Source organism: Pungitius pungitius, chromosome 9, assembly GCF_949316345.1.
Source record: "Pungitius pungitius chromosome 9, fPunPun2.1, whole genome shotgun sequence".
In the NCBI taxonomy this organism is placed as follows: Eukaryota; Metazoa; Chordata; class Actinopteri; order Perciformes; family Gasterosteidae; genus Pungitius; species Pungitius pungitius.
Genome location: NC_084908.1, coordinates 7,227,814 through 7,240,531, shown reverse-complemented (window position 1 = coordinate 7,240,531; position 12,718 = coordinate 7,227,814). Strand labels below are relative to the sequence as shown.

Genomic DNA, 12,718 nt, shown 5'->3' with positions numbered 1-12,718 from the left:
GATGGTGAGAGACTGAAGACGGTTGTTGCTGAGTTGGTGTCCAAGTTTGGAGTAGAAACACCAGATGATCTACAGTTCATCACAGAGGGAGACATTGGACATCTTTTAACACCCATTCAGTGCAGAAAAATGATTAATGGCTGCAAAAGAGGTAAGCATTTCGATGTAGCGGCATATTTTGCTCTGCTATGTATGTACATGTTTAAGTTGTTTGTAGCTCAAATGATTCCAATAATCTTGCAGCATAGATGCAAATATTCTTCTCACTTTTGTTTTTGTATGCAGATCATAAAACATCAACCTTGGCCACATCTTTACCTGAGGCCGAAAATAGTGCTTCCTCCAGCATTTAGTATTTTACCAGTCCAATCAGTTCTTAGGAGAACAGCATTTGGTTGGACGCTTTTGTGGTGCCATGGGACAAAATGAGGCCCACTCTCAGACCAGTGATGATGACCAGCCGAGGTGAAACTGTCTAGATTCATAGTATGTATAATATCAAAGAATTGGAAAACAAAAATGAGGGGGGGGAAACTAGTAACATTGGACACTCACACATTCATGCACATCAAGGTTATTGGCAGGACTCTGGTTGACACAACCGTGTATTTCTGGGACCACCAGATACTGTATGCATGAGTTAGACAGTAATTTCTGTGAGGGCCACCAGGTAATTAGGCCAGCTCTTAAGCCTTGAACATATAAGGCTGTAAAAAATGTCTTTTGTGTCTGTTTTGTATAACAGACTTTCAAATGAAATGCATGTCTCAAAACTGGCTGATTCCAAATATTAAGATCCATTTTCATTTTTTTTAGGTTCCTTGTCAGGATCAACCCAGACTCCAGCAAATGTGGTGCCAAATTCAAAAAGGGCCAGGAAACCGGAAGACCGGTTAAACGCAAAAGCTCAGGCATGAACCAACGCGACTTCTCCATGTTCAACCTGCTAAATGATTAGATGGAGGTGGGGCTTGTATAATGATGTGGCCTTTAAATTAAGGACTTAACTGTTTGGTTATTTATACATGAAGAGGTTCTTATCTGTCTGTTTTTTATGTTATTGTTCATGTTAAATGTGATATTTGCCTCTACAATAATGTTCATGTTAACTTTGATATTAGCTTCTAAAAAAAGTGTTTTTGTTAAATTTGCCTTCAAAATGTGAAAGGAAAATTTAATTTGCAAATAAAACCTGCATGGAGTGAAGAAATTCCAATCTCTGTGGTATTCTGTGGGTCTTCGTTACTAAGTTCCTGATAGTTAGATCCGGTGGTGTCTAGTTGAATATAGAACCAGCCGTTATTATATTGAATACTGAATTTTATACTGCAGCTAAAACAGTGTTACCATAAAAGAAACCATACCACTTATTTTACAGGTCAAACTCTAACTCATGAACAAAATTACACTACTTGGAGATGGGTTTATATTACGGTTATACCTCAATTACTATAACAAGAAATATGTTATTACATTTTTTATTATTTGTTTCACTTATTTCACAATCAAAAAACTATTCAAAAATACAATACATAGTACCATTTACGATATTGTACTGTGATTCATTTTACAGTAAGTAACTTACCACTAGCTGCCAGTTAATAACTGTGATTCTTTTCACAGTAGTAAATTGTGATTCATTTTACAGTAAGTAACTTGTCACTAGCTGCCAAATAATAACTGTGATTCCTTTCACAGTAGTATATTGTGATTCATTCTACAGTAAGTTACTTGTCACTACCTGCCAGTTAATAACTGTGATTCTTTTCACAGTAGTATATTGTGATTCATTCTACAGTAAGTAACTTACCACTAGCTGCCAGTTAATAACTGTGATTCCTTTCACAGTAGTATATTGTTATTCATTCTACAGTAAGTTATTTGTCACTAGCTGCCAGTTAATAACTGTGATTCTTTTCACAGTAGTATATTGTAATTCATTTTACAGTTAGTTACTTGTCACTAGCTGCCAGTTAACTGTGAATTTCACAGTTCGTTCGTTACAGTGTAGTATTTCAATTGGTATTAATACTAAAATGTTTGAATAACAAACATTCTGTCTCCCCCCAAGCTCACCAAATTCCATTATTTCAAAATAAAATCCTCAATGATTGTATGTACCTTCACCTTGAAGCACAGAAAGAAGCGGTTTTGTTAAAATACGTATTGCTCTTTCAAATATTAGTACAACTAGTAGTACTTCTACAACTGATACCGCTTCTGCCATTACTAATACTCTTACTAATAGCATTTCAACTGCTATTAATACTAAAAAATACTCTTACTACTAATACTACTACTAGTAGTACTGAAATACTATCACTACCCGCACCAGTGACACTGCAACTGATTTTACTACTCTTACTACTATAAAATGTACTATTAGTTTTTTTACTGCTTTAAAAATTTTACTACTAGTTGTACTACTACCAACGAAACTACTTTTACTCTCAATACTATTATTTCTATTGGTATTAATACTACAACTACTACTGATGTTACTACAAATACTACTATGACTAATAGTATTAGTTCTATAGCTGATTATACTAGCAGAGACGCCTCAACCGGGCAGGCAACCCGGGCTATTCCCTAGGGCCCTGAGCTGAAGGGCTTCCTGAGGGACGGCTGACGTCAATAACAAAATAATGGAACTACTCTAGACGCTGCAACAAAATATCATGATTCTGGGGGGCCTCATGGTCCTTCTTGCCTAGGGGGTCTAGAAACTAGAATACTAGTATTACTAATAACACTATTATTTTTTACGTTTTTCTACGGCTGTGGTAAACTAAAATGTACTTCTTCTACTTCTACTGCCACTAGTACCACAATAACATTTTTTTAATTCTCAGCTTTTATTATTTATGTATTTTGTCAGATTGATATGAGCTTCTCCCATTTTTGTGTTTTTTTTCCAATTCTTTAAAATTAATTTCAGCTTTTCTCATTTCTGTACTTAAAGCAATTTTTAGCTTTATGCATTCCAATGCATTTTCAGCAGGAAATGCATTTTAAAGTTAATATTGTAATCTCACTGTAACCCCTGATGTGTCTATATGTTTATCCAGAGTCAGGGAACAACTATCTGCTTAACCCATCTTGTTTATCCGCCTTCAAATAATAGCCGGCGTGAACCGATTTTGCAACAATACTGCCCAGCACTAATATTCATTTGATTCCTCTTAATTGAGATCATCAAAAATGATTGTAATGGATACTGCTATTTTTTTAAATAGCAGTACTGCCTTATTAGTGTTTGCACATAAAAAAGTCCAGAATGCACTACTATTTGAATATTTTTTAAATTCTTCGCATTGTATTACGAATAATCACATGACATCATAAGATAAGAAAGCACACATATGGTGTCGGGTCACAATTAGAGCACCACAGTGCAGAATCCAACCAACTGGAATTTCTCGTGTCTTTAGAAGCATGAGAGCTTCTCTCTAACACTTCCCGAAACCAGTGTTACTTTGAAGCCTGTAAGCCAAAGCTAACTATAAGCTAACGGCATGTGAGTTGTACAGGGAACGGCCAAATAAACTTGACACAAAAATCTTACATTTAGTATGATGTTGTAGTAAATTGCTTATTTAGCAAAAGTAGAATTTTCTCCTTTAAAATAGATTTTTCAACGATGCCCTATTTACCAATAACCCAAATTATACTGTTGTCAGCTTTATTCTCTCTCTGCTTGAGTTGACATTTACAGACTGATGGGTGTAAATAGTGAAAGACAAATTCTTGATGTTATGACTCAGAGGTTTATAATGAACAGTTTTTTAACCACATCATCCAGTTTTGAGAAGCCTCTCACTACTACAATCTGTGGCTAACTGTCCGGATATGATTAGTGGGGAGAGTTGTCCTTACAGGTTGCTCAGACATTTTTAGTAGGTTAAATGTTTACTAGGTCATGTTTTTCAGCCTAAATAGTTTGAGTCCTGAAACCAGGAAGTGAGTGAGAAGTTTAGCATGTCCGAATGCAGTTCATCACCCGAGGAATGTATGTATCAAGCTTGATTGAACAGCAATACAAACATTATCTTTGTCTACTCATGTGATAAAACTTCTGAAGTTAAACTTCCTTACATACAGTCTTAATCATGCAAATAAAGGGTAAAACACCAGTGTTTTTGCTGTTCCATCATAGCAGTGTGTTATAACAGCATATTCAAAACAACTTCAACATGTTATTGCAATATTTGATGGAAGCTGGCATGATACACATGAAAAAGGCAATGTCTTACAGAAAAGATGCTTAGATCATGTCAACATATTTTTGAAACTTCTATTATATAAAATATGATTTAATAATACCAGTAATGGCATTTCCTGCCCGGTAATAAACTGTTTATTCGGTTCAGTTTTACATCACAATCAATCTTTGGATAATATGTCCTGTTTCGTAAGCACATCAAAAATGTTATAATTACTGTGATTTTTAACATCTAATGCAACGTTGCATATTGTAAAATTCACAGATAAAATACATACAACAGACAGTGGGTTCTATGGACATCTTTTTGCTTGAAGTGCTGGAATGATGTTACCTGATAGCAAAAGGTGGACTTGTTATGAAGAGATCTTATGGCAAACATGCCATGCTGCCCCAGTGCACTGAACAGGTCTACTAAAGCACACCAACGTCTACACTAAAGTCTACAGTGAGAATAGTATTGGTGCAATAACAAAGTGCAATCAAATATTTGGGTTAGTAATAGTGTTTCATCCTGCACAAGCCCTGCTAACTACTAGTGGATTGGATTTGAGCTGAGTCTCTATTACGTTTGGACTAATGCACATCGAGCTGACCAGCTGCAGATCAACACAGTCAACATAAGAGTAGACCTCAGACAAGTAAATGTGGTAATTGGTACTAGTGTTTTTACATTTTGGGGGGGAAGAGCCTCACCATCAAGCACATATTTAATGTCATGGTTTTTGACAGTTTCTCATTATCTGAAAATCTCACAATAGCAAAACATAGCATTCCAGAGGCATTCCCTGTCCACTAAAGCGGTTTATAATTTGGTGTTGGGCCCTGATCCAGACACAGAAACATGTCTGCACCATTGTGTCACATCCTCTCTCGTTCACTGCTCTGCTTCCTGTGTGGGTGTTTCTGAGCATCCAGACACTTCACCCCCTCCAGCAGCATGGGAGTCCCGTGATGTGGGTCTGTCCACAAAGAGAGAAAGGGAAGGGGGGGGGGGGGGGTTTGTGTTCCCTCCTGGTACTGCAGGTTTAAATACAGCTTATAAATTCTGCATCCTGGAGTTTAGTGCATGACTCCTTAACAGAGAAAAGATTGGGTTTGAGGTCTCACTGGTGTCTCTGTCCCACTTAAACATGACACATGGATTAGTTAACAAAATCTCACTTTCTTTTAGTCTTTTTTGCCAGATCAAAAAAATCTGATTCATATTTTACAAAAACCCTTCACTGGGTGTTTGTGAAGTTAATCTTGGGCAAGCAAAACGTGATTCAAGTATATTGGGGCAAATATTTAGTAAAAACACTACATACTTATTTGAATGAAATACATGCATAGCTCAGGTGTGTGTGTGTGTGTGTCAGGACATACCAATGATCTTTGCCTGGAATCTGACCTTCAGACTGCTTCCTTTCCTCCCTCTGGTTACCAGGGTGATCTCCTCCTGCAGCACTCCCTCCTGGTGAGTCCTGTACTCACACGTTACCTTTACTCCTCCTTTGAAAAGAAGGAGAGGGTTCATCACACAGACATTTACTCACTTACAATATTCAGTTTAGTCTTATCAAGGAAGGAGTGGGGTGGGGTGAGAGAGCTGCAGTTTTTCTGCTGGTACTTCTTTGTCTGTGTGGTTAATTGATCCTGCAGCTCTGCATCAAACATGAGCTCCCTGTGGTATATTCTCACTGACTTGGATGTAGAATATACATACTAGTCAATTACAACAATTACAATTTTTAATCACAATGCATCGCAACAGACCTTTGAAAATACTAATAATTTAAAAAAAATAGATCATGGGAGATTACGCAGGTTGAGGTGGACAGCGGAGAGGGGACCTATGCACTGCTTTGGGACAGGATCCTCAGGAGCAATAACAAGAACCTTCAGTCTTGTTTTTATTCAGCTACTAGTGTACTTCAGTTACTCTACAGTACATCCTATGGATGCCTGTAGGAGGGAGCAGCAGCCTATAATGTAAGTAAGACCTTACAGTGTTCCATAAACCCACGATGCAACTCCACCACACTCTCGGTTGGTGCTGTATAGGCCTACCGTACACAAAGTAACTGAAGACTTTTGGAGAAGAAACCATGATTAAGGCTGCGTCTGGAATCATTATTCACATGCTCGGTTCATTTTTCAATTGCTTCCGAATCGGAATTCAAATTTGTAGAATATGTCACTTATTGTTTCCTACAAGGCACTTTATTATCAAATGAGTACCAATATTTGTGAAATACTAATAAGAGAAAATAAGTAGATTAAAGACTTTACAGCCTTGTGGGCAGCTCCGTGAGAATGTACATGGATACAAAGGTGCTTTTTGCTAAATGCTACTGTGAGCATTCTGACATTCTATCAATAAGAAATCAGCATGTAAACCTTAGTGGACCAGAATCTTTTAAATGATAAGCTCAGGCAGATCAGTCTCCAAAATATTACATTACATGTCATTTAACTGACCCTTATCTGAAGCCACTTTGCATAGTGCAATGCACATTGCATTATAACCCATGTGTTACATTTTGCCTGGGGAGCAATTAGGGGTAAGGTGTCTTGATCAGAGACACTTCGACATGGCACATGGGGCCGCCAGGATTCAAACCGCCAACCTTGCGGTTCCTAGCACACTACTGTTGAGGATTGAATATAATCATGGTTGCTCACGCTAGATGGCAATTACACTTGAACAATAATGTAATACTAATAATGAGTGGAGGCTGTGTATGACCCGGAGCACACGAACATGTTGATAAAAAGGCTGCACGCACTCTCAGGGTCACGTCCATACATGGGACGGGGTGACCATGGCTCACACGGAAAACATTCTAAATATGGAGTGAATCTGAGGCTAAATAACTACACGCTCTCTCAGGGTCAATCGTAGATAAAACAGAATATTGAGACTAACATTTCTCAATCACACCTCAGAGGTATGCAGTCAACTCATGAACAACAGGAGACGTGATGATCCGAGAGCCTGGAGGAATGGACATCCCTGTGCTCCAATGGGGCTCCCCGAAGGTCATAAACAAGGAGCCGCCTCCATCATAGTGAACCAATCAAGAATGCTCTTAAAGACTATATATTCCGAGCGCACTTTGTATTAAGCGCCCTTTCATTGCTGTTGCTAGACAGATTGAAACAGGTCCGTGCACGTATGACTGCAGGACTGAATACTCCTGTCACAAATAAACATTGTCATATTGCTTTGATTAAAGTCTCAAGTCTGGTCCTTGCTTTGCGTTCACGACACTACGCTATTCCATGCGCCACCATCGCTCTGAACTGAATAAATGGACATTGTAACCTCACAATGCCACATCTACATACAGTATATTTCATATGGTAAGAGATGGTGCTGCTGACTAGGAGAAGTCAGTATGCTTCCTCCTCCTCCCTTGTTCTGTATATTCTGCCTATCTGACAGGGATTGATTTATTTCAGTTTGGACAAACTAAAGTTTGGCACTGACTACACTACTACGATACTACGGGTATTGTCACACTAAGCAACGGTGGCATGTCCTCCTCAGCTTCACCCAGGTCCACAAATCATTAATCCAAAGAGAATACTTGTAATCACTAATACGGTCAGGAATCTAGTATAAAGCAGCATATGCTTGTTATCAAGGCATTTCTGGATCTGCAGAGCTCATATTTCCCTTTGGGTTGGTAGATATCAATGTGTATTGTAATTGGAACTGCTACAAATGCACATGTCTATTGGTTACTGCCTGATGACGACAGTTTTAACCTCTGTGACCTCCTCAACATCAATAGAGAAAGACTCAGACGACAGAAAGGCGGGAACACAACACCACTGAAGAAAGGCAGGAAGATAGACTGCACAACACGCCAATTTCCGCACTGCTCACAGCCATCATGGTAGACCAAAGATAGAAAACCCAACAAACACCAACCATTCGCTGTCCGTGCATGATCTCCAAGTGAGATCCCAAACAGATTCTACAGCATCAAGCAAGAGGTCTACTGTTCCAAATGCCTAGACCTACCCTCCACAGTGGAACTAATACGATGGACCCGCAGGTTGGGGAACCGCCGAGCTGGAGAGGAAGAAGGGAGACAAGAGAGCTCTTTGCCCAGGGTGGGGACATCTGGGACAGTGAAGACAATCTCATAGCAGTGGTGGCACTTCAGGAAACCAGCCTGCACAGGAGAATGACAGAGCAGAGGCAAAGAGTGAAAGTGTACGTTTGAGCGGCGGTCTGCTGTGACTGAAAAGGACTCCATGCTCTTCAAATGACCCACAATCCAGAGCTCCCAAAGAGCTGAGGCTGAGAGGCTGATCATCACTGTTCGTGACCCCTCTTTCGTAGTCTCATTATTATGTACGTGCCTCTTTGGTTTTCCACACACACACACACACACACACACACACACACACACACCTTGACCAGGTAGCTGCCATCTTTCTGCAGGACAGCAATGAGGGTACAAATGTTGGACTCGTCGTCTCTCCGTGTTGGAGAGCCAGGGGGCTCCTCGTCGTCAGGGAAATGCACCCCACCAGCCCTGGAGGTGGAGCCTGGTGATGGAGTGGACATAGAGGTTTTAAATATAAAGCCCTGGTCACGGACTGACTCTGAGACTTTTAGTTAAACTCTTGCACATAGCTAGCAAGAGTGATTCATTTTGTCCTTGCTCTTTTTGATAAATACACTCTGCACTTTGATAAAACACTTGTTTCCACATAAATGTTTGAAATCTAGTGAAGCGTGGCTCGAGGGTTTGTTACATCATCACACGCACACAGATACTATGCTCTGACATGACCTGGGACTTCTTACTATGTATGCTGGTTCAGTCTGCTCTCCATTTGGACAACAGTCTACACAAAGATCGTGACATATATGATCAGTCTTCTCCAAGTTATTGCTGACATCTTTGGGATTTTTTTTCCCCACTGTTTCCGATTTATCCATGTGTACAAAGTCTTCACCACCAGGGCTTCCACTTGTTAGATAACTGTATGACGGCCAACTGTAGCATTCACAAACACACACCTCTAAAACCTACCTTTTCTTCCTGTCGCCATGGTAATGTAGTTAGGAATTAGGAAGTGTCAGACAATGCCAGAGAGATGTCATCACTGACCTCCACAGTCTGAGGACAGACAATGACAAGAGAGGACAACAGGGAGAGATGGTGCCATGCCAGTGAGGGGGGACAGTTCATACTGAAGTCAAACTGGGCCTTCAGGCTTCAGGTCTGCTGGGTTCCGATCAATATCACAGGACCTCAGTTCTGTCCTGATCTCACACGCAACTCCATCCGCGTCTCTCTAGTGTCATAAACAAACTACATGTCAGAGTTTAACTTGTCAGTCCCAGGCTGGCAGCATGAAGCTTGACGTATTCACCACAAGGTCTCACATTTTGATGCCTTTAATATTCGTCTGTTGCCATGTTCACCGTTTGATCAAAAATGACACAAAAGAGTGGAGCTGAAAACACACTGACATGGTGAGAGTTTTAAGAGGAAATAGACAACTCTCAAAAAACAACATGGTAGAGACCTGTCCATCACTGTAAACCCCACCCTACAGCATCCTCTGCTTAACTTTAAATGGACCATCATTTACTCAATTAACATCATGCTGTATTAAAGAAAGAATACTTGAAACTGGAACATAAACTCGGTTTGCTGAGGGAATAAATAATGGTAAAAAGCGGCGGCCTTCTGGTTGAAGGTCGACCATGCTCTATCACTGATCCATGTCGCCCTATGCATGAAGACGTGGAGCTTTGGCTTCTCACTTTTGAGAATTGGAGGTCAGGAAGAGGAAAGAGTATCCCTCGATCAGATCTGCTTGTCAGTCAACAGATGAAAATGCAAAAATAGACAACAAAATTGTATCTTTATGAGGTAAAATCTTTAAAGTTGCACAGTCACTAGTGTGAGTGTAGGCGTCTAGTCTGTGGGTGACCGAGATGATATGAAGAGCCTTCGAAGTAGTATCTTCGTGTCCGGCCTGTACAGAGAAGCAAATAACCTAATGTTTTCTTTCAATTTTTTTTTTGGTACACAGAATGACGGGATCATTGTGGATTCACTTAGACCAGAGTGCTAGTGGAAAGGTCACCAGTGAAAGGAGGATAATGTCTTATTCATAGAGAGGAGGGGAAGGCAACGCCCATCCCCCCTTCTCAGTGCTAATACATCACATTCATATATAGATATATATATGGAACACCTCGCAGCATGTTAGAATAAGCCATATTGGTAAACGCACTGATACAAATATGAAAGCGTGTAAACACGCAGGAAGCTGTCAAGGAGACCTGCTGTGAAAGGAGATCCACACTTACCGCTTGTTTTCATCGGCCGGTTGTTTTTCCGCATCAATGCATTCTAATGATCAGAAGGAGACATACCGCCTGTCCCCTCGGGACACACACGGCGACATCTGTTCCGGTCAAGCGCCGCTAAAATGGAAGACTGCTGCGTGGACCGACGGACGGAGGCACGGACGGCTTTCATTGGAGCGGGCGTGCGCCTTCTCCACGGACACGCGCATGTCAGCAGCGTGCCGCACCTATGGTCCGTGTGCTACTTCTTTTTTCTTTTAGTAGGGCCAGTCAATCAGTTTCAGTGAACATCCCAGTGTGAGTCCATGCTAAAAAAGCGTATCAAACACGCATTATTACTTTGCAGTTAAATATTTAACATTTATTCCAACAGTTTAACACATTAAGAACAATTCAGTATATCAATGAACCCATAAAACAATCTTCAGAATATGATAACTACCATCGAAACTATTATAAATATCAAATAGTATAAATATCATTTAATATATGATATTAAAGAATATATTACAATATAAATATTTTCATAAAAAATCTATTAGAATATGTATATGTATATATTGAGATGCACCTATGAACCCAGTCTGTTGGGGAAGAGGAAGGAAAGGAAAGACCAACGCAAAAGCCCCACAAAACTTCACGCAATGAATTATTTTGGATAAAATACAGTGTAGGTCGGCAAAGGGCAAGTCCAAATCTCAACAACTCATGGTGGGGCCCTCTATGGACCAGCCGCCACTGCTCTAAACTGATGAAAGGAATTATGAGAGGATGTAAATGTAACGCAATTAAATATATGATATTAACAATGAAAATGTATGTTTTACCTCTACAAAAAAATTCCTGGGAACTTAATCCGTTCATGTTTAAATGACAAACCATTGCGCGTTCCTTTGTTAACAAACTTAATCTATGTAATCTCAGCCAATCTTCTGAAGTCGAGGCACTCAACAAACATCATGTTGTTGTTGTATTTACTCTGCAAAGTAGTGGTAGGCAGGTGACTCTACTTCAGAGGCGAGATGCTGATTCCTCTCGTCATTCACCGCCAATTTACGTCTTTACATTATTCAGGGGGACTGGACGGAAGCAATGTAAAGTGAGTTAACGTTAGTTCGATACTGCAGTCATTGTAGTGGAATTTAAATAAACTAGTTGCCGTACGTAGACAATTCACATGTAACATGCAATGACGCGACCCAAGAAAAAGAGACTCACATTAAATACACAGGGGAGGTGCAGGTGATTGGACACAGGTGGAAACAACCATGGACATGGCAGACAATCACAGGGGAAGACAGGACAAGGCAGGAAGTGAAGTTACCCAGGGACACAAGAGGCAGGAAACTACAAAATAAAACAAGACATGAACCCAAACCGTGACACACTTGGTAAATAAATGATACAAAAGTTAAATAATTTTAGTTATCAGGTGCTACATAAAATATGATGATTTTGGGTGGCCAAGCTTCACATACTGCTCATCCTTTAAATTCAGTTTCTTTTAACTATTCTGTTTCATACCCCTTCTGGTCTTATTTACCAAACTGCATCGTATCCATCCTGAAAGTATGGCTATCTCAGTCAGTGACAGTGATGATCCAACCGGGCTCTCACAATTATTTCACACAGAATTAGTGATCGGAAGAAAAAACACAATCATGCTAAACAAAAATATATATGAGTGTGATATTGTGTTACACAATTCTGATTTCTAAATTAAAATACATTTTACTTACAGTATCTAACCAAAAACATTTTAAGGAAGATTATTTGAAAATGTTTTAGCTGTTGTGTTGTGCGGTTAACATGTTTTTTGCATAAGTGAACCATTTGCAAAATATTTCAGTAGCGTATAAGTGTTCAAATGTAATGTAAGTTGCTTCGGATAAAAGCGTCAGCTAAATGACCTGTAATGTAATGTCCATTCCTGTCACACTGCTTAAACATGGTAATCATGTGTGTGAGCCTGTGGTCTTTAATATTCATATGCGTTATATTATCAGTGTTCTGAAATAGGTAAAGGGGTGGAAGTGTTCTGAACCTTGGTTTCACTCAGCATTTATTGGATTGTTGCGGTTTCTTTGTAAGCGCATGATGTGCAGAGAATAAATTGTAACATTTTCATAATTTCATGTTTTTTTTAATAGCACCACAATGAA

The 12,718-nt window shown here is 39.6% G+C and overlaps 1 protein-coding gene across 1 annotated transcript; it reads right to left on the bottom strand.

The window, feature by feature from the left end:
* Positions 1-3,668: 3,668 nt before the first annotated feature.
* Positions 3,669-10,803, bottom strand: LOC119218420 (adipose secreted signaling protein). The gene is made up of 6 exons (XM_037472835.2): positions 10,557-10,803; positions 9,265-9,351; positions 8,637-8,773; positions 8,241-8,394; positions 5,594-5,719; positions 3,669-5,187 (listed from the first exon to the last, which is right to left on the bottom strand). Exons 2-6 carry the CDS (start codon positions 9,281-9,283, stop codon positions 5,087-5,089), a joined length of 537 nt encoding a protein of 178 aa, XP_037328732.1. The 5' UTR covers positions 9,284-9,351; positions 10,557-10,803; the 3' UTR covers positions 3,669-5,086.
* Positions 10,804-12,718: the final 1,915 nt, after the last annotated feature.

Excerpts from the sequence above, each read along its gene's own strand:
- LOC119218420 (XM_037472835.2), bottom strand. Across the intron at positions 8,395-8,636 it reads ATGGCAGCTACCTGGTCAAG|GCTGGTTTCCTGAAGTGCCA; the intron begins GTGTGTGTGTGT and ends TCTCCTGTGCAG. Across the intron at positions 5,188-5,593 it reads ATTCCAGGCAAAGATCATTG|ACCCACATCACGGGACTCCC; the intron begins GTATGTCCTGAC and ends CTTTGTGGACAG.